The sequence below is a fragment of the Sturnira hondurensis genome, unplaced genomic scaffold (genome assembly GCF_014824575.4).
Source record: "Sturnira hondurensis isolate 20B ecotype Veracruz unplaced genomic scaffold, ASM1482457v3 Scaffold0014854, whole genome shotgun sequence".
Taxonomy (NCBI): Eukaryota; Metazoa; Chordata; class Mammalia; order Chiroptera; family Phyllostomidae; genus Sturnira; species Sturnira hondurensis.
In genome coordinates, this window is record NW_028087485.1 from 10555157 (window position 1) to 10577521 (window position 22365).

The 22365-nt window shown below is 46.9% G+C and overlaps 1 protein-coding gene across 2 annotated transcripts in view; it reads right to left on the minus strand.

The window, feature by feature from the left end:
- SUFU (SUFU negative regulator of hedgehog signaling) overlaps positions 1-21689 on the minus strand; it is a 100113-nt gene extending 78424 nt beyond the window's left edge. Inside the window, exons 1-2 of one of the 2 annotated variants that reach the window (XM_037064038.1) lie at positions 21313-21689; positions 16865-16999 (exon numbers count right to left, since the gene is read on the minus strand). In XM_037064038.1, the coding sequence (XP_036919933.1) occupies positions 16865-16999; positions 21313-21494 (317 nt within the window). In that variant the 5' untranslated portion in view covers positions 21495-21689. The remainder of the gene's footprint in view (positions 1-16864; positions 17000-21312) is intronic. The other variant, XM_037064039.1, reaches the window with a different exon arrangement.
- Between the last annotated feature and the right edge of the window lie 676 nt (positions 21690-22365).

Here is a 22365-nt window from a genome sequence, read left to right on the forward strand (position 1 = left end):
GACTTCCAGGAAATCCAGGAAGCTCAGAGAGTCCCAAAGAAGTTGGACCCAAGAAGGAACACACCAAGGCACATCATAATTACATTAGCCAAGACTAAAATGAAGGAGAGAATCCTAGAAGCAGCAAGGGATAAGGGGACAGTCACCTACAAAGGAGTACCCATCAGACTGTCAGCGGATTTCTCAAAAGAGACCTTACAGGCAAGAAGGGGCTGGAAAGAAGTATTCCAAGTCATGAAATCCAAAGACCTACAGCCAAGATTGCTCTATCCAGCAAAACTTTCATTTAGAATGGAAGGACATATAAAGTGCTTCTCAGATAAGGTCAAATTCAAGGAGTTCATCATCACCAAGCCCTTATTATATGAAATGCTAAAGGGACTTACATAAGAAAAAGAAGATGAAAAATATTAACAGTGAAAGGACAGCAAACTCACAGTTATTAACAACCACACCTAAAACAAAAGCAAACCAAGAGGACAGCTAGATCAGGAGCAGAAACACAGAAATGAAGAACACATGGAGGGTTAGCAACTGGGGAGTGGGAGGAGGAGAAACGGGGAGAAGGTACAGAGAATAAGTAGCATAGATGGTAGGCAGAAAATAGGGGGAGGGCAAGAATGGTAGGGGAAATATAGAATCTAAAGAACTTGAGACATGTGGTCATAAACTAAAGGGGGAATGGTGGGGGAGGGGGTGTGCAGGGTGGAGGGGAATGAAGGGGGGAAATAGGACTACTGTAATGACATAATCAATAAAATATATTTTAAAAAATAATAATTTTTTTAGAAAGCTGGCTATGAGTACTTAGGGAAGGCGGTGTTATCACTAGGACCCAGCTCTGTGTGTATGTAGGGGGGGTGTGATGACATCATATGTGACAAACTTCATTCCCCTTTTTGGGTGGGGTCACCAAACTGGCAGGTCGGACAGTGTTTCTGATACTGACCTGCCCTTCTGCCCTTAGGGCTCACTGTACTGGCATGGTCACGAGCCCCGTGTTGGGACCGCCCGCCAGACGGCCCCCACTCCCCAGACAGGTTCCCCTCAGTCTGGAAGCCTGTCTTAGCCCAGCCTCACCTTCCCACATCTTCTCATCAAAGCACTTCTGATTACCACATGTTTAGGTGAAAATATGCCCTTTTTCCACACCATGTTTTCCCAAAGCTGTTTTATCTCTAATACAGTACTTCATGTGGTCTCCCTTACATTCTGAGCAGGGCTCTCTCCCATTACACTGGGTACTCTCACCATACTTCTTCCTCTGTAGCCCCCCAGAGTGACAAACACTGAAACCACAACGCAATGCTGGGCACTTGGTCAGCACTCAATAGGTAGCAATCGAGTGACTACAGGTGACATGTACATCCTGAGGCTCAATAACCAGACTAAATCTGAGAAGACTGGCAGAGTTTTACAAGACCTAGAATGATGGATGGAAGGTAAGGAGGGAAACAGCAGCCCAAGGTTATGGGCTGAAGGCCTTGGGCAGAGCGGTGAGCTCACCAGTGGTGCAAGAATTGTGAAGTGAGGAGGCAGACATCAGAGATTCTTAGTCCTGGGCTCCTTGCACGCTCTGAGGTCCCAGGGTGGACTTAGGGTGGAAATCCCTTAAAATTAGAGAGGAGTCTAGCAGCAATGGCAAGAACAGAGACAACAGAGGTCATAGGAGCTAACACAAACCCCAGCTCCACCCCTCTCCAGCTGACTCTTGGGCAAGTGAGGTAGCTCCCATGTGCACCAGCTGCCCCACCTATTAAACTGGGATGAGAACACTTACTTTGCAGAGTGACTGGGAGGTTTTTAATGGCATGGCACAGTGCCCAGCACCCAGCAAGCACCCACGCATGGAAGCTAATGTTCACCTTTCGTCTGTTTAGTTGGAGATCACTAGAAACTTCCTGCTCGTCAGTTCTCTCTGAAAACATCAGCAGATGCATCTAGCTTCCCCACTTCTGGACTGTGGAGCGTAATCAGCTGCATCCTTTAAGAGCTGCCCAGTTCGACTGACCACAGTCGCACATTCGCGCACAGAGAGACAGACCGCGCAGGCCCCAGCGGGCGAACCCAGTGGTGGAGGGCTGACGGCGGTGGCACACTCGCGTGCAGTGGGACGAAACACGCGGGCCCCGGTGACGGTGGCAGCTGCGGCACCTGTGGCAGTGGTGGCGGCGATGGCGGCGATGGCGGCAGCAGCGAGAGGCGGCAGATGGTACCGCCATTGCTTCTCTTTGGCCCCGCCCCCACATACTGCGTCACCACCCAGTGATGAGTTGCCATGCTCTGGTGAACACCTAGGACTCCGATCCTGATACGTAACAGGCACGAACAGTTCAAAAGATGGCTCGAGAAGAACTCAAAGCCCCAGAGCCCATAACTCTAAGTGACCAAGAGATTGCCAGCCTCTCAGATGCACAGTTCAAGACACTGTTTATCAGGATGCTCACAGAACTGGTGGATTATAGTCACAAATTAGAGGAACATATGAAGGCTAAACTAATTGAAATGAAGGGAGATGCACAGGAAACCAATAGTGATGGAAAGGAAACTGGGACTCAAATCAATGGAATGGACCAGAAGGAAGAACGAAATATCCAACCAGAAAAGAATGAAGAAAAGAGAATTCAAAAAAGTGAGGAGAGGCTTAGGAACCTCCAGGACATCTTTAAACGTTCCAACATCCAGATTATAGGGGTACCAGAAGGGGGAAGGAAACAGCCACAAATGGAAAACTTATTTGAACAAATAATAAAGGAGAACTTCCCCAGTCTGGCAAAGGAGATAGACTTCCAAGAAATCCAGGAAGCTCAGAGAGTCCCAAAGAAGTTGGACCCAAGAAGGAACACACCAAGGCACATCATCATTACATTAGTCAACATTAAAATGAAGGAGAGAATCCTGGAAGCAGCAAGAGATAAGGGGACAGTCACCTACAAAGGACTTCCCATCAGACTGTCAGCGGATTTCTCAAAAGAGACCTTACAGGCAAGAAGGGGCTGGAAAGAAGTATTCCAAGTCATGAAATCCAAAGACCTACAGCCAAGATTGCTGTATCCAGCAAAGCTTTCATTTAGAATGGAAGGACAGATAAAGTGCTTCTCAGATTAAATCAAATTCAAGGAGTTCATCATCACCAAGCCCTTATTCTACTGAAATGTTAAAGGGACTTATGTAAGAAAAAGAAGATGAAAAATAGGAACAGTGAAAGGACAACAAACTCACAGTTATTAACAACCACACCTAAAACAAAAGCAAACCAAGAGGACAGCTAGATCAGGAGTGGAACCATAGAAATGGAGATCACATGGAGGGTTAGCAACAGGGGAATGGGAGGAGGAGAAGGGGGGAGAAGGCACAGAAAATAGCATAGACGGTAGGGAGAAAATAGGGGGGAGGGCAAGAATAGTAGGGGAAATATAGAATCTAAAGAACTTGAGACACGTGGTTATAAACTAAGGGGGGGAGAATGGTGGGGGAGGGAGTGTGCGGGTGGAGGGGAATGAAGGCGGGGAATAGAACAACTGTAATGGCATAATCAATAAAATATATATTTTGAAAAAAAAAAGAGCTGCCCAGTTCTTTTGGCTTGGCCCAAGTTCCTGACCTTGGATCCCTCCCAGAACCCTCAAACCAGACCTGAGACTCTTCCCGACTGTAACCAGACTTTGAGTGACTGTCATTACAACAGAGTTCAGCAAACACTTACTAAACATTTGCAAAGATGATGTTTTATTTTGAACAATTCGCAATTACTGATAACTGATACTTCATTAGCAGTTTTGAAATGGTGTCTGGTAGCTGCAAAAGTACTATATCCTAGGTATAAAACTTTGTAAAATTCTTTTGAAGTATGTTTGTATGGTAATATTCTGACATAGCTAAGATTCTTTTTTAACTTTCAGCTATAACATATTAATTTTGTATAATCTTAAACAAATAACAGAGCAATAAAGGAGTTGGGGGCTGGGGAAAAAGGTGAAGGGATTAAAAAGCACAAATTGGCACTTAGAAAATAGTCACAGGAATGTAAAGTTCAGCACAGGGAATACAGCCAACAATACTGTAATACCTATGTACGATGCCAGGTGGGTACTAGACTTATCTGGGGGTCATTCTGTAAGTTATATAAATGTCTTACCACTATACTGTACCCCTGAAACTAATATAATATTGAATGGCAAGTGTAATAGAAAAAATTATTTTAATTAAAAACAAGAAAGGAAGGGAGGGAGGGAGGAAGGAAGACAGGCCGGCCCTGGCTGGTGTGGCTCAGTGGTTCGGTGCCAGCCTGGGAATCAAAGGGTTGCTGGTCCGATTCCCAGTCTAGCACATATGCCTGGGTTGTGGGCCAGGTCCCTAGTAGGGAGTGTGAGACAGGCAACCACACATTGATGTTTCTTCCCCCCCCCTTTCTCCCCCTTTCTAAAATATAAAATAAATAAAGTCTTAAAAAAAGAAAGAAAGAAAGAAGAAAGGAAAGGGAAGGGAGGATGAGAGAAAGAAACCCACCAGCTGAGACTGCGCGCTCACGCTGAGCTGGGAGCGCAGTGAGGCCAGAGTGCAGGGCAGTCACCTTTGAGTTTTAACTGTGAATAGTAGATGCTCTTTGACTCACTACATGGCATCCAACCAGATTCGGGGAATGCATTTGCCTCACTCAAGTAGATGTTTCCTGAGATCCCTTGCTGGGAGCCAAGGACCACATTCCCACAGCATTCCTCAGATTTAAAAATAGAAAGTCCCAAGACTGATATAGCTGAGAATCCAGCCAAACAAACGCACCTGGCTCCCAACACTTATGTGGCTTAACTCTATCCCAGTGAGCAAAGACTTCCCAGACTGAGACACTAAATCGAACCAAAGCACGAAGCCTGGAGCAGCAGAACATTTCTCTGCAGGGTGTTGAAAACTCACAGCTCACTCTCCCCTAGTGGAGACCTACTCTACCTTCTTCCCTCTATTCCCAACCACCACCACGCAGCTGAAAGGTCAGCCAGTCCCCTGGGCAATTCCAAGCCAGAATAGCGCTCTCTAGGAATTCTGGGCCAACGAAGAGCCTGGTGCCCGAGTTTCTTGGCATCATTATGACAGCTGCAACTCTTGGCTTTGGCTTAAAGCAACATCTATACAAAGACCTTAAAAAAAAAAAAAGACAGGCTAGGCCATGGCAGCAAGAGTCCAACTTGGGAAGCGAGGTGCCATCTGTACACAGGTGTACAGCCTGGGGGCTTCCTGCATACCCAAGAGCAAGGGATTCTTCCCAAGGGCCTTCTGTCTACCCACTATCATCCGGGACTCTGGGAGCCAAATGCCCCGGAAGACTGAGACATCTGAGTGACAGTAATGGGAAGAAACAAATCTTTCAAGCATCTCAGTTCGCCAAAGACCGTACTTTTGTGTGTTCTGTACACAAGCACATCACGTCACAGCCGAGCAAGTACTAAATGGTGATAATATTCCCACTGCTGCCCCCAAAGATAATCAGGCTGAGACATTCAACGCCAAGCAAGATAAGACAGTGTTAAAAAGCAACGAGGTTTCTTTTCAGTCACTATCAAAGGCAGATTCAAATATCTTAATGGCATTTCCTTTGAGACACTTTCGCTGCTGTTTCCTTTTTAGGGAAATAAAATGATCCCTCGGTTCCGTTCTCTTGCTGTTGCATCAGTGCTGGGGTCCCACGCTGCGGCGAGTGTCCCGAAGCTCCACTCCTGCCCCACATCGAACTCTCCCTCCTCCGTCAGCAGATGATTTGTTCGATGGCACCTTCTTTCCACTGCCTTCAAACTCTCCCCCTCCTCTTGCTCCGCTCTTCTCCTCTCCTACAAGCCCCGTATTGGCCTTCTTTCTGTTCCTTGGACCCTTCCTACCTCAGGGACTTCGTACTATCTATTTTCACCAACTACAGTCTTCATGTGGTTGCGTGACCAGAGCAATGCACAGCTTCACTATAATAGGTAATAGGGTTAGGAATAATTTTTTTAAATCCTTCTGTAATTTTCAACATTTTGGGTACAATGGGTCAATTGTCTTTACAAATGAAAAAAGCAAACATAACTGAAAAATGACAACAATGATCGATAGAACAGGAAAAGTAGAGGCCAGGAAAGTTTTGGATTTTGGAAAATCCTCTTGACCTCATTCAACTGAGAGAGAGAAAGAGAGAGAGAGACAGAGAGAGAGACAGAGATGGAAGTCTGGCCGGGACCTCCAGGAGCCTGGCGCACTCACTTGTCACCTGAGGCAAGGTTAGGCTCGCTGGGGTCTGCAGTTGGCAAGACTGCACCCAGCCTTCCCACAGCCTGCCCTGGAGGACATGATCAATCATGAACCTTGGGATGCAGTAGTAGGCCCCAGGGCCAGCTGTGGACTTCACTGAAGACACCATTGTTGGGGAAAAGAAGGCAGAGAACTCCTGAGTCAGCCCCAGTTAAAGCCAACGGAGATGGGAATTCAGATGTGGGCCTAGCCCCTACTCAGGGAACTAACTCACTTCATGGCTTGAAAAGTGACCCAAAGGAAAATATGCCAGAAGACTTCATTACTTCCACTGTCTAAACTCACGCTGTGAAAAAGGAAGTATATGTGGTCAGGGTGGAATGGGAGGAGAGAAACAAAAACAAAGCTTGTCACCAAAGGATAGCCACAGACAGCAGATAAGCATACAAAAAGATGTTCAACATCTCACGTTACTAGGAAACTGCAAATTAATACAACGGTAAGACACCACTCCACCCCTATTAGAATGGCTAAAATGCCCAAATTGACAATGCTGGCAAAGACACAGAACGAGAGGAACTCATTCATCGCCAGTAGGAACCCAAAAGGCAGAGCCGCTCTGGAAGACAGTTTGGCCGTTTCTTACAAAGCTACACAAAATCTTATCACATGTTCTAGCAATTTAGCCCTAATGAGCTGAAAACTTATGTCCACACAAAAACCTAGATACAAATGTATTTTATAACAGCTTTATTCAAAACTGCCAAAACTGCCAAAAACTGGAACCAACCAAGATATCCTTCAATATGTGAATGGATAAACTATAGTACACAATACAATGGAATATTATGCAGTGATGAAATGAGGTATCACGCCCCTAAAACACACAGAGAAACCTTTAATGCATATTGCTCAATGAAAGAAGTCAGCCTGAGAAGGCTACTTACTGTATGATTCCAACTATGCGCTATTTTGGAAAAGGCAACACTAAAGAGACAATAAAACAATCAGTGGTTGCCAGGGGTTTGGGAGGAGGGAGTAAGGAATGAATGGGCAAAGCACAGGGCATTTTTAGGGCAATGAAACTATTCTGTGTGACACTGTGATGGTGGATACAAAACACGTATTTGTCAGAACCCATAAAACTGCATAACACAAAAAGCGAACCCTAATATAGGGACATTAGTTAATAGAAATGTATCAGTACTGGCCATTGATTGTAACAAATGTACCACACTAAAGCAAGATATTAAGAATAAAGGAAACTATAAGCAGAGAAGAGAAAAGGTATATGGGAACTCTCTATATTACCTGTTCAATTTTCCGTAAGTGTGCAACTGCTCTAAAAATAAAGTCGACTAATTTTAAAAACGATTACAGAAACTTTTTAAAAAACTGATATGAAAATCTGCACAGAAGGAAAAAATACCCTCTGCAGGGTGACAAGACATCTTTTCATCAGCACAAAAGTCCTCCAGAGATCGGCACTGCGGACTCCTCAGCCAGATGGTGCCAACGCCCTGTGCTCTGGGTGGCCCTCATCTCTGCCCCCTCCCCAGAGGGAGGGGTCAGACACTCCACCCATCCTGGTTGAGACTTGCTCCTGGGGCCTCACCCGAAGCACACTGACCCTAGAAGCACAACCAAGTGAACTTGTCATCTAAGCAGGAAGCACCACATTTGTTCTTTAAGAGCTGCAGACTTTCCTGGCCTTGACTTGAGAGATGACACAGGATTCTGTCCCCCTCTCTCCAATTCTACCTTCTTGCCATTACCTAGCAGGATTCTTTCTTTTCTACAAAGTTGCTTCAATGTCCAGCTCACATTTTCCCTACAGAGCACTTCCTGCTTAACTATTCACACTCCATTAATCCAAGACACCTTTGAATTTAGTTGCATGATTGCAATAGGGTTCCCAGCTCCAGCCCACTCTACACACAGGTGGAGGAAGGGAAGGGTGAGGATTGCTGAGGTAAGACTACCTGTGTTTACGAAGCCCAGAGCCAGCATGCACTAACTAGGCACGTAAGTTCCTCCACACCTCTGTGCCTCAGTTCCCTTGTAAAATAAGACTGGTGATCCCCACCCTATAGAGCTGTTTTGAGGATTAAATGAGTTTATATAAAAGCACTTAGAATAGTGCTTGCACACAGTAAGAGTTATAACTGTTTGCAATTATTATTACATTTTTTAAAGTCTCTTGCAGCACTGAGGGTCACAGGGTGAAGAGACAGCTTCAAAGACACAGAAGTCAGATAAAGCCACAAGCTGCTCCCAGCCCTGATCCTCACTACCTTCTTTCCCAGGGACTTTGCCATTTCTCATCAAGCAGATGTTGGGTTTTTCAAAGGCAGGAGTCAAGTATGACTTCTCATTGTCCCTTAACCCCAATCTTTTCCAATGTTCTGCCTGTATCGGGGACTTGACAAGACTTTGCTGGGGGGCAGAGGGCAGAGGGGCGTGCTGCAGAGTCCAGAGCTCTGCGCGGGAGTGCTCAGCAGGCAGGTCAGCAAGCTGTAAAGGTGTGTGCAGGGGCGAAAAGACGTTCCTACAGGGCTCAGGTTGGAGGACAAGATCACTCCATACGCATCTTAAGACCAGACATCAGGACTGAGGTACTGAAACAAAAGCTTAACTCAGTGGGACAGTGGAATGAGTGCAGGAGTCAAAGGCCAAAGTCCAGAGTCAAGACCGCTGAGTCAGAATGCTAGGCAAAGGAGCTGCCAGTAAACCCAGACCTGGAACACAGCAGGTGTGCAGACCAGCATTCAATGTGGAAAAAGCCACAGTGTGAAAGACAACAGTCTAGAGGGACGGGCTGAACCGGGAAGAATCCTAAGACTGAGAGAGCTGATCATGTCACACCCATAAAGCTTTGAGTTTCTGCCTCCCTCTGCAAGAAGATAAGGAAATCTCACAGTGCTGACCAGCCCAGGGCGCCAACCGTCAGGCCTCTCTGACGTCTTCTAAAAGATAATTGACTTCACAGCATTATATTAGTTTTAGGACCACAACACGGCCCTTCAACACTTACATACCTTACAAAGTAGTCACCAAACTAAGCCTAGCAATCCTCCTCTTGGACTTTTTAAAGTGAGTTTGACCAGACCAGATCAAGGAACCTCTTCCCAACTGTCCCCTTACTGCTAAGGGACTCTCGGTTGAACAATCTGGAATCCCTACCCCATGGTGGAAGAGCTAATCCATGCCACAAATGAAACGCTTTGTAAAGGGTGAAACCACACACCCACACAGACCTGCGGGAGCCCCACAATGCCTTAGGTGTCCCTGTGGTTACAAAAAGAAAGGAATGCTCACCATTTTAAAACTCAGAGCTCTGGGGCCTGACACCCAACCAGGGGTGGTGGCTTCACCTTCAGGAAGAACTCTAGCCCTGCTACTGGCCCCTATTCCCACCCTGGGCCAAAATCAAGGGCCTCCCGTTCTTTCCAGGTAACCCCAAGCCTCGTCCCTCAGCAGAGAGCAGCCACCACGTCACCCCAGTGGGCATCCGGAAACTAAACACCTCTGAGATGAAAAGCAGTGGGGATGCAGCTTCAGGGAGACCTGGCCCCCTACACAGCATTTCCTCGGCCTGCTGTGCCCAGCGGGGGTGGGGTGGGGACCTGCCATCTGTGTGCATGGCTTACAGAGGCATTCCGGTTGTTAGTCTGGAGAGAGCTTTGGGAGGAAAGCAAACCACCCAACTGGAGGAAGATCCAACCATGCTCCAGGGGCAGGTGCCGCAGCAAGGATTTCCACTGGAAACCCCAGCAGCTGAAATGGCACGGAAAGTTCCTGCCAACTAAGTTTTGAAGAGGGAAAATTAGCATTTCCCGTCTGTAGGGGACCAAGACCGCACAAAACAACAAGTGGAAAAGTTAATCTGTATCCAGTGTTTTAATAAATAACTCATTCAGTGCAGAGCCCGGCTGAGAGGGACCTGAAGGGAAGAGGCTCTCTACCAACGCAGCAGAGGCAGCCACAGAAAACCAGTCACCAGCAGTTGCAGCCCCCACAGGGAATAAGAACAACTCCAAACTCCATGGATGTACCTGCTGAAAAGCCAGCATTTGTGGGAGAGAGCCCACATCGCCAAGACAGTAGAGGTGGTGTGGGCTGTACCCTGCGGAGCTGCCAGCTTTGGGGCCAACACCACACAGAGGCTGTCTTTGGAACCAGCCCGAGGTATACAGCAGATGACCTGCCCAGTGAAGTCTGCCTCAGGGAAGTATGCCTGAGATCACACTCTATGCCTGGCCAGCCCTTGTGCCATGGTTAGGCAATCGCCCCCCACCCCCCTTGTAGCTTGGGTCCAGCCAGAGCTGCTGGCAGCAGCAGGGGCAGCCCAAAATCCTCGCAGAGAGCCACCTCTTGCACAGCCCACAATCTCTACGTTCCAGCCCACAGCTGCCTGGCCACAAAGGAAAGAGCCAGAGCTGCAGGCTTCCGACAGGCACTTGGCAGCCGAGGCTCAGCTGCCTCACACCTCGCGAGTCCAGGCAAGACCAACAGGACGGTCTCTGCTGCTGACGTGTTGGGAGTAGCCTTAGGGTCCCTAGAAGAGAGCTGAAACTCGTTCCATCTCTCTGACTTCAGAAACAGCCCCTTAAGAACCTTTTAATCTAAACAAGTGCTCTCTTGTCCCGTTTCCTTTCCTGAATGTAAATTGGGGGGGAAAAACGTGGATGGCACTGGCCATCCCAGAGCTCATCCAATCGGTTTACTCTTCACCCTTTTTCAGGGCGACCAGGAAGGGGCTCCCCTCCTGTGCCTAAAGGAAGCCTGCCAGGAGTGAGAAAAAAATGCAGGAAACGCTTGGGCTCCTGCTGTCCCTTGGGCTCAGAGACGGTCCTCAAGAAGCTGCGAGGAGAAGATCTTAACGGGAGGAGGTGCCCAGCAGACATTTAATAAATGCTGTTGACTAATTAAAACAGAAAGGCGACACGGCACAGTGGCTAAGAATGCAGGCTGTGGGGTGGCCGGACCTGGCTTCTAACTTACCACCTGTGCGGGAAGGACTTCTCCAAGTGTACGTTTCTGTGTCTATAGCAACAGATAATAAGAATTCTTTAGGCCGTAAAATTACTGTGGGGGTAACATAAAATGAAAAGTTTATATTAAGAATTTAGCACTAACACAGAATATAGTAAAAACTAAAAAAGGCTTTTTATATTGTCATCTTAAAGACAAAGCCCCATCATGACCAAGTCTCCCCAGTCATGGCCGGGAGCACAGAACGGCAGAGACCTGAGGGGGTCCTGCTGCTCTCATGAACTTGCTCTATGGCCTTTGGCAGCCTGCTGGACTTTCCTCAACTGCACGGTCACGGGAGATGGGCCAGATCAGTGTTTCCTATTTATCCATAACAACAGACAATTCTGAATTATACTTTTGAAAAAAGTTCCCTTTTCAGTTTTCTTTCACTTTTTCTAATGTCTGGGGTCAGGCTCTATCTGGCATTAGCATATCGTTTTTTTTCTTAAATGTATTTTATTGATTATGTCATTACAGTTGTCCTATTCCCCCCCTTCACTCCCCTCCACCATGCACACCCCTCCAACACCATTCTCCCCTTTTGTTCATGTCCCTGTATCACAAATTCTTTAGATTCTGTATTTCCCACAGTATTCCTGCCCTCCCCCTGTCTATTTTCTACCTACCGTCTATGCTACTTATTCTCTGTACCTTCTCCCCTCTTCTCCTCCTCCCACTCCCCTGTTGCTAACCCTCCATGTGTTCTTCATTTCTATGGTTCCACTCCTGATCTAGCTGTCCTCTTGGTTTGCTTTTGTTTTAGGTGTGGTTGTTAATAACTGTGAGTTTGCTGTCCTTTCACTGTTCATATTTTTCATCTTCTTTTTCTTATATAAGTCCCTTTAGCATTTCATATAATAAGGGCTTGGTGATGATGAACTCCTTGAACTTGACCTTATCTGAGAAGCACTTTATCTGTCCTTCCATTCTAAATGAAAGCTTTGCTGGATACAGCAATCTTGGCTGTAGGTCTTTGGATTTCATGACTTGGAATACTTCTTTTCAGCCCCTTCTTGCCTGTAAGGTCTCTTTTGAGAACTCAGCTGACAGTCTGATGGGCACTCCTTTGTAGGTGACTGTCCCCTTATCTCTTGCTGCTTCTGGGATTCTCTCCTTCATTTTAATCTTGGCTAATGTAATGATGATGTGCCTTGGTGTGTTCCTTCTTGGATGTAACTTCTTTGGGACTCTCTGAGCTTCCTGGATTTCCTGGAAGTCTATTTCCTTTGCCAGACTGGGGAAGTTCTCCTTTATTATTTGTTCAAATATTTTTCCCATTCATGGCTGTTTCTTTTCCCCTTCCGGTACCCCTAAATTCGGATGTTGGAACGTTTAAAGATGTCCTGGAGGTTCCTAAGCCTCTCCTCATTTTTTTGAATTCTTGTTTCTTCATTCTTTTCTGTTTGGTTGTTTCTTTCTTCCTTCTGGTCCACTCCCTTGATTTGAGTCCCAGTTTCCTTTCCACCACTATTGGTTTCCTGTGCATTTCCCTTCATTTCAATTAGTTTAGCCTTCATTTGTTCCTCTAATTTGTGGCTAAAATCAACCAAGTCTGTGAGCATCCTGATCACCAGTATTTTGAACTATGCAGCTGAAAGGTTGGCTATTTCTTGGTCACTTCGAATTATAGGCTCTGGGGCTTTGAGCTGTTCTTGATTCATAATGTTTTGGTCTGTTTGCACCTGTTATGTATGAAGGGCGGAGCCTTAGGTGTTCACCAGGGCCAGGCGACCCAGTTGCTGGGTTGTGACACGGTCTGGCTGAGTGGTTCGTTGTTGTCGGACTTCGGTACAGTTCAATTTTCACTGTTTTGGCTGCGTTTTTGTTTCTAAAACTTCTCTGTCTTTAAATTTAGTTGTGGGAGGGGGCACAGTGTTTCCACCTATGCCTCCATCTTGGCAGGAAGTGCATTAGCATATCTTTTTAACATCTCTCTCACACTTCTCGCTAATCTCTTGAACAAAGAGAAAGGTGGCCTCAGGCTTAGAATCTGTGACAGGCCACCCTACTAAACCAGAATTAAATAACATTGCTTTGTTATCACTGTATCTATTTCCATAATTACCCAAATTAGAATTTAATAACACTGCTTTGTTATTACCGTGTTAATTTCCATAATTACCTTTAAAATACAGCAAGTGATAGTGGCTTCCACATATGACAGTGATTTAACTTTGAAGAAATTTATATCGGTTTTTAAAAGGAGGGTTCATTTAAAGAGAACATGTAGTAGATAACATTCTACAGGTGGCGAAAATCACGTATGCAGGCGGCACTAGAAGTTTCCGGAACCCTGGACTGGAAGAAGCCTCTCCAGGTCCAGAGAGGGAAATGCTGGGGTGCCGCGGTGCCAGGCTGCGGGCCTCACCCAGGATCCTGCTCACCAGACCCCGCTCTGACTCCGCCTCCTCCTGGGAGCCTCTTCGGATCCAGCAGCCCCACCAACAGTCCCTGGCTCCACTCTGCTACCAGAGTGTGTTCTACACCCACAGAGGGAGGCACTGATTACTCAGCTCTTAAGTTTACTTGCCCTCAAGGACATGAGCTTGAGACAGAAGTTACGTCTTGGCATTTTGTTCCCAACACGCCCAGTGTGATGTTCTGTATCTAGTACAAAACAGGTGCTTGATGAACGCAGGGTGAATAAATGAACCAACGCACCTGTCCTTTCTTCACTGAAGGAGAAGACAAAGGACAGTGGGAGAAGAACACTGCCGGAAATTCACTTGCTACAATTTCCAGTCAACACCTCTTAGCACTTACGCTGGAAGGTAGAACACTTGCCTTTCTGACCTCAGCTTCGAGCACTAAATTAAATAAGAATCACGCACCAGTTTCAAAGAGGCCCTGCCACATGACACGTTTGGAAAAGCAAACTTTTCTTCAAGAAACTTACCAGGATTGAGAAGAGACCAGTCGCCCCAGTACAAGGCCAGTACGAAGGTACTTGTACCTTCTGCAAGTCGCCCCAGTACGAAGGTCCTTGTACCTTCTGCAATATACCCAAGAGCTGGGCAAATTTCTAAGAGCATCCCACCATGTCCTTCCAGGGAAAGGATAGAACAGCAGAAAGCACTAGGTTTGAGTGGTGAGGTGAAAGCCCAATGAAGGTCTCATCACTGTCGCAAACGACATGAATATCAAAGTGCTTCAGAAATACAGAAGTGGCCCATATGTACAAGGGTGCTGTTGAACTAGGAAAAACAGTAAGGAAGACCCTCTTTCAAACTGAGGTTGCCCCTTCTGAAATATGGAGCTTTCTCAATCATGTTCCTCACATCACTTTGGGCCTTGAATCCCTACCTGATAAGCAGGGAGACTATAAGAATATTTAAGCCACAAAGGAAATGGTACTCTTTTAACTATTATAAATCTGTCAGCAAAAAAGTACAGGCTAGCTGCACTAAATACCCTCTGCAGGTTCTCATTAAGGGCACACATTTAAATCCAGCACAGTCCCTTTACTCCCTGCATCTGTTTGCTATTCCATCTCCATCATTAATACTGTAATGCAGGGTCCCTGTTCAGCAGGATTAATTCCCTGTTCCCAAAGCCTTCTGCTTACATTGCAATGGAGCCACTTAGAAGGCTGCAAAGGCAGGCCCAGGCACTGCTCCTGACTCTTAATCAGCGAGGAGAGGCCTGGGACTCTGAGTTCCACACGAGAAAAGAGGAGGCTGGGTTGGGCACGCGATCAGAGAGGTGGTATAGCCCAATGGCTAATGGCTCAGATTTGGGACTCAGAAAGCTCAATTCAACCATAACTTTTACAGCCTAGATGTGTGACTTTAGCCAATACATTTAACATCTCAAGGGATTCAGTTTATATAGAAAATGGAGGTAACAAAAATACCTGATAAAACTGTAAAGCATTTGACATGATATGAAAGATAGGAAGAAGCAGAACAAAAAAGAAAAAAGAAAAGACTTATCATCTTCTTCATCATCATATCACCATCATCATCACCTCCACAATTAGCCTTTTACGCTGAGACGGGGCAGGACGAGCTTTGCTATTTTTTCAACCTACACTAAGCAGCCACCACCAAGATATGAAAAAGGCAGTAGAAGAGGTACAAAAAGAAAGAAAGAAAGAAAAGAAAAAGTATAGAAAGCAAAAACAGAAGATATGATAATAGAAATACAATCAGCCCTTAATTAATTGTACTAATGAGGGGCAGGAAAGATGGCATTTAAAGAGGCCCTCCCTCAAAAGAGTATAAATGGAAATGAAATTTCCATTTCTGTTTTTTAAAATTACACATAGTGGCTTATTAGAACTACTGTATGATTGCTTGAGAGGCAACAGAGCACGGTTGTGGGAGGGTGGACTCTGAAGCCAGACTGCCTGTGCCAGAATCCTGGTTCCGTCATTGCCATGCTGCGTGTCCTTAAGCAAGTTATAAAATCTTTTTCTGTCTCAGTTGCCTCATCTGCAAAGTGGAGCAAATATTAGTACCTACGTGCATTATACAGTCATGCTGAAAATAAAATTAGTTTTATTTTTTAAATAAAATAGTGATCAGAAGAATGCCTGGCTCATAATCGATGCTCAATAAATGTTAGCTTTTATTATGATTACTGTTGCTGTTGTTTTAACTGATTTACTACTAAGTTCATTGGTTTACTTTTTATTTATTGATTTGAGAGAAAGAGAAAGAAAGATCGAGTTGATCATTTTGTTGATCCACTTATTTATGCATTCACTGGTTGCTTCTTGTATGTGCCGACGGGGGATCAAACCTGCACTCTCGGTGTGTTAGAATAAGGCTTTACCCCAGAGGTCCTCAGCCTTTTTGGCACCAGGGACCAGTTTCCTATAAGACGGAACAGGGGCAGGGGTGGACAGGAAGTGGAGCTTAGCTCATAGCTGGTTTCTACTGTCCAGTCCATGGCCCAACCTGGGGCTGGGTACCCCTGCTCTCACCAACTGAGCTACCCGGCCAGGGCCTAGGTTGATTATGTTTATCTTAATATTAAAATGTGTCCAAATTTGGTGATTATAGAGAGAAATAGGAGAGACAAGTAGGATTTAGCAGTATACAAGGCAGCAAATAAAAGGAAGACCAGGACAAAAAACGTACTGTGGCTAATCTGAGCACAGATAACTGTCGGTTATGAGAAAGTAGGTAAGATGGACAGAAGGACAGAGATGGATATAGGGATGGACATATTCCTGATAAAGCAAGCAGAATGAAATGTTAATGGTGGAATCTAGGCAGTGGGTATATGACTGTTCATTATAAAACTCTTCCAACTTTGCTTTATGTATACAATTTTTCATAATAAGCTAGCAGGGGGGAAAAGAAAATGAAAAGCATCCACACAAGTTCTAGGTCATAGCTATGCTAACTGTCCTCTGAGCTCAAACACCAAAGCAACCCTGGAAAAACCTGGCAGTTTTAGAACTCTTGTGCATCATCAACACTTTCTTGCACCAGATAAGCAGAGCTCAGGTGCTATCTGGACCACGTTGACACATTCCACCTGAGAAGTGCCAACCCTACAAGACTAAGACATCACTCCTGCTCAGGAAAAACCTCAGAAAAAAGGCTCAGGCAGGTGAAGGGGGCTGGTGGGGGCGGGGGGGCAAATGGAACACACTCACTCATGGACTCTGTTGTCACCATAGAGATCGCTCAGGCCGAAGCTGATGTAGTGCCAGTGCTCAGGGATGTTGGCAGAAGGGTTCCCCACGTTCCTGTACATGCTAACATAGTCCAAGGGGTCTGGGCCACCCAACCTGCAAAAGACAAAGCGCGGGGGTGTCAGTGTGAGCCTGAATGCAGACAGTGTGAAGCTAAAAGGCTCTGGCTTGCAAACCTAAAAGGCCCCAAACTGGAGGAACCTAGGGTGAAAGATTAAATAAAGGGGAGGCCATGCTATTCTGGGATAAGACCAAGGGCTGGTTGGCTGGAGGCTGCCCAGTCCCACAAACACGACAGACTCCTTTCTCCTATCCCCAACAGGTGGGACTTCTTTTAGAAATAAAACAGGCTGACAGTTGCCACTTTTGCTTCCTCCTGTTTCAAATTCCAATCCCAAGTGGGGTTGGCAGGGATTATCTCTCTTCCATGGTGCCTGTAAACATTTCATGCTTCCAGGCAAGAGGTGCATCAGTCAATCCAACTGGCCTCTGCTGAAAGACCATCCCGAGCATCCCCAATGGGCACTTGCCTCTTGGATAGCTAATTCCTGAAAGACTATATTGTGCCCGATGTTAATTACAGTTTGTTATAAACAAACCCAAAGCCCCCGGACCCAGGCCCGAACCCCACAGACGAAAGCTGGTCTTTCATCAGGCGAGTGACAAAGGCCAAATTTAGGCTAACTCGTCTCTGCACAGATTAAGATACAGAACTGCAGGGGAAGCGGGGCTGAGCTCTGGGAGCGCCTGGAGCTGGAAGATGACCCCAGGAGACTGCCGTCTCAAAGGCAGAGCTGGAACATTAAATTATTTGGGGCCTCTGAGGATCACATTTAACTCCCTTCCCCCCAATCCCAACAGAGAGGCAGTTGAGGAAGACTCAGTCACTATCTCACCCTGAGGATTTAACTCAATAAGGGTTCCCTTTAGTAATTAATGCTCTTTAAAAAAAAAAATCCTGCTTTTTTCTGAATGACTAGGGAAACGGGTAGACGTGAGAAACAGAGAAATGGAAACCATCAGGGGAAGGAAGTCTGCATTTAGCCCACAAACACTCTGCATTTGAGCTGCCTCATACATCTGACTGTTCCAGACTGCAGAAAGTTTGCCGCCCCTGGGACACTGATGGCGTGCACTTTGCAATTGGGACCATACGCTAAAGGAGGACTAACAACAAGGAAAAGGCATGTTATGTGTGATCCCAGCATACATGCCAGCACCATGCAATTAAAACACTATTTAAAACCAGTAGGGCTCTGGGCAGGTAGCTCAGCTGGTTAAAGCATCATCTTCCTATGCCAACGTTGATCCCCACCCAGGTCAGGGCACATGCAAGAAGCCACCAATGAATGCATCAATAAGTGGAACAACAAATCGATGTTTGTCTCTCTCTCCCCCTTCCTCTTTCTTTTTAAAATAGATTTTTTAAAACAAACCTATAGGTCTGGTTTCATCCTCTTTGCCAGGATATTATTTGCTTTTCAAAAAACCCTTATTCTCTGTTAGGAAATGCTAAGTTATTTATAGAACTTGTAAGAAAGTTGCTACAAATAGCTTAGAATCTCAACTGAGTGGATTAGGAAAAAGGACAAATCTCCATGTCTTTCCTTAACTCTGATTTTCTAAAATAATTTCACTAATTCCACAACCAGTTGGATTTAGGACAGCTTGTCAGGGAAGGGAGGAAAGAAAAGGGCAGCTATCTCTGAAAGGACCCCATGATAGCTACAGAGCCCAGGAACAGATGGTAGTGAGTACAGGCTCCGTGTCTGCTCCAGTGCCCCACTGCAAATTCCTAGTCCCCTCCTTCAGCCTCAGTCCACCAAGCAACAAGAGGCAAAACTGCACCCACCATTCCGTGCTACACCTGCCACTCCACTGCAGCCCTCTTCCTGGCCAAGTCTCCCAGGAAGTACTGCATCAAGGAGAGAGACTTCTTTACCTTAAAACTCAGATTACAGGGGCCAACCAAGAGTCAGACCGAATGAGCCTCACCCTTGAACACAGAATTCTGCTTTATTTACTCAGAAACCTGACAGAAGGCAGATGAGTCTGTAGAAAATGTTCATATTTTGCACTTAGAAAACGATGTCATCCAAGGACCCAGGGCGTCCCTCAACTTAATTCCTTGAACACTGGACTTCACTCCCCACAGCAGCTGCAGGAGTGGGGTGGACCCAAAGTACAGGCTCTGCCTCTATGCTTCTGCTCCCTGGTCACTTAAGTCTCAGCTTTTGGCCAGCATGTCCTTGTTGATCAGGGTTGACTAGCCAAAGAGCCACCCCGTGTCCCCAAAAAAGGAATCCCAAGGTATCTTGCACCACAGCTAGACCTAGACAGCCTTGGTCAGCCTGCTATGAGAACTGAACAGGTCTTGTGGAACGCCAAATGTGAGGGACATGGATGAATTAATTTTAGGACCTTCCTCATGCAAAATCCTTTAAATCTTAGGAAGAACCAGTTGCTGGGCTGTTTATGCTTATATTTTTCTGCATCTAGGTAGCATTTCTAACCCCACAGAGTTCTGTGCCATTGTCTTTATTCATCACTACGTTAGTCCATCTCTGAAGATAAGTCCTGCCTGGCTTAACAAGTTTGCAGCAGGAGGGAAAAAAAGAGTTGCCCAAACCAGTCTTAGTCCCTTGCATGTGCTTCAATACGTTTCACGCACAACTCCACCCTCCATGGCCACTTGGTGACAAAAACAGTTGCCCAAGTCTGTAGAGAAATTTCTCCTGATACTCAATTTGAGATCCGAATAAACAGCATGGCAGAGCCAGGCCTACTTTTCTCATGACACAATCCAATGGAGCTCATCACAATACATATTTAAATATAGAGGTGCAATTAGAATGGGGATTAAGTTATCAAGAGCTGCTTTTCACTCAGAAGCTCTCTTCAAAAACTCCTTTCAACCAAAGAACAGTTTGCTTCCCAGAGAGGACTGTACCGCTGGCTATACCTCCTCCTTACTACCAGCCAGAGGCAGGCTGCTCCCCACGGCCCTCCCTAAGGAGCAGGTGGCTGGTCCCGGGGCCCTTCACACTGTCAGCCTCCACATGCTCCCATTGATACAAGGGGCTGGTCTCAGTCCTATCGAGCCTAGATTCTGCCATTTCTGGAGGAAAAAGACTCATCCTAAAGGGAGAGGTAAAGACAAAGACAGCCTCTCATGTCCCCCTTCAGGACTACCTGCCCTTCCGCCACACCCCAAGCAGCTGTCTGAACCATCTTCCAGGACTCAGTGAAGGAGCCATCTTAACACAGTGCTCGCAAGAATGTGGTTGTGGACAGATGCAACCAATTCCTCGGCCAACATTTGGTCCAGAAAGACCACGAAGATAGGCTCCTTTCCACAGTCGCCATAACACCAATTTTGCCCAGAAGCTGCAGAAGAAACAGGCTGCAAACAGGAATGGGAAACTAGAGAAGACCATTTCTACCCCCAAGGGCAGCCCATCCGTAAACAGGTCCGATCCTTAAAGAGCTACTTAAAGGTTACACTCAGCTTCCCTGAGAAATTGTTGCCTAAATCCTGAAGCTTGTGGCCAGGAAGCTCAACATCTCACTGCTTTCCTTCCACCCTATTCAAGTCCCCAGGTCTTCAGCATTTACTGTCCTTCCATCCTCAGCCAAACCATGGGTCTCCCTGGCCCTGCCTCTGTTCTAGTCAATGTCTTTACAGCAAAGCAGCTGCAGGGCTAGAGGAAGCTCTGCACGAAGAGCACTGTGCAGAGTAAGCAGAAAGTTTATCAGGAAAAGTTGTTTCGTGAAACTTGAACACAAAAGCAGTGGACTGATATGATGTCTGAGCTCATTAGGAAAGCATCAAAAGGCGAGTGAGATGTTGAGCTTCCTCATCACAAGCTGAGCTTCCTCATCACAAGCAGGGAGCTCAGAACTTGCTCCCTTCCTAACCTACAGTGGAGCCGGGGTCCACAGACCCGCCCCTGCCCAGCGCTGTCTTGTGCCCTGGGAGCTCCTCCAGCCGCACTCCTCCAAAGCCCTCTCAAATGCTCCCCAGGCTCCGCCTCGTCTCCCCCTCCAGCTTCTCCTTGCCCAATAATGACCCCCTACAGGCGCCCCCTCCTTTCACCACGTTTACAGTTCTCTCTCTCCTATCGATCCCCGCTTGGCTCCTACACAGCCCCCCAATTCACTCTGTTCTCCTAATCCCAGTTAACCCTTCAACACCTCCCCACCCTCGTTAATCCTTCGCAACTCACAGGCTCCGTTAACCCCTTTGTCCCCATTCCCAACTTGAGCCTTAACTCCTTCCTTCGCAGCAAGAAGCCCTCCTTCCAAGTGCTTTAACCATTCTCCTTCTCCTCCCCCGCAAATTACTTCGTCCTCGGTGCTTAAACTCTTCCCAGCCCGCCCCGTCGGTCTCCCCCCGGCCCAGGGCATACCAGTATTTCACGATAGCTGTAACCTGGAGTGGATTCGGCTGGTCAGGGTAAAGGCGGCGGCACTCTCCGTAGATGGCGTGCAACCCCGGGGGAAAGAGCGAGGCGAAGGCCGGCGGGGCAGTAGGGCCAGGGGCCGGGGGCGCGGTGGGGCCGGGGGCGCCGCTAGGCCGCAGCTCCGCCATCCCGGCGTGTTGGGCGCTGGGAGGACACAGGAGGGCGGACGAGCGGGAGAGCACTGACGCGCCAGCGGGCAGACCCCGTAGGTGCTACTACCAGAAGCGATGGGGGCTGCAGCGAGGTCCAGGCTTCGCGCCTGCGCACACCAAACCGTCCGCCCAGGCCTTCGCAGCCGCAGAACAGGCAAGAGGGTGCCTTGGGGGCCGCGGGGCGCTCAAGGGGGCGGGGCACCGGTGCGCCCTACCCCAGATTCTACTGGTTAGTGTCTGTGTCAGTCACAGAGTTGGCGTGCCTTGGCTGTAGATTCCACCTCCCCTCCCTGTGTTGGAGGCGTCCCAAGGCTCTTGGTCTCCCCCTAGTGTTAGAAGGAACCCAGTTTTAAATAGAGAGGTGGAGGCATCCTTCTAAGGTGCTAGGGTCCCAAGAAAGCACCAGACAGTTGGCCGACAAAGGACTTGTCACTGGTGTGCTGACACGGAGGGTTTTTTAAAGATTTTATTTTATTTTTATAGAGAGGAGGAGAAAGAGAGGGAGGGAAACATCAGTGTGTGGTTGCTTCTTGTGCGCCCCACACTGGGGACCTGGCCTGCAAACCAGGCATGTGTCCTGGGAATTGAACCGGCGACCCTTTGGTTTGCAGGCCGGCATTCAATTCACTGAGTCACACCAGCCAGGGCACACGGAGGTTTTTAACAAGTATTTAAACATAACTGGCAATGAATTGATTCATTCATCCGTGTGGCATTAGTTTTAATAGATTATAAATCTGAATATTTCCTATGTCTGTGAATGTTCATTAACTGACACACTGCCAAATTCAGGGGTCAAATGTCGAAATACCTATTTTGGAGTTCCTTCAGAAAATAACAAGAATTA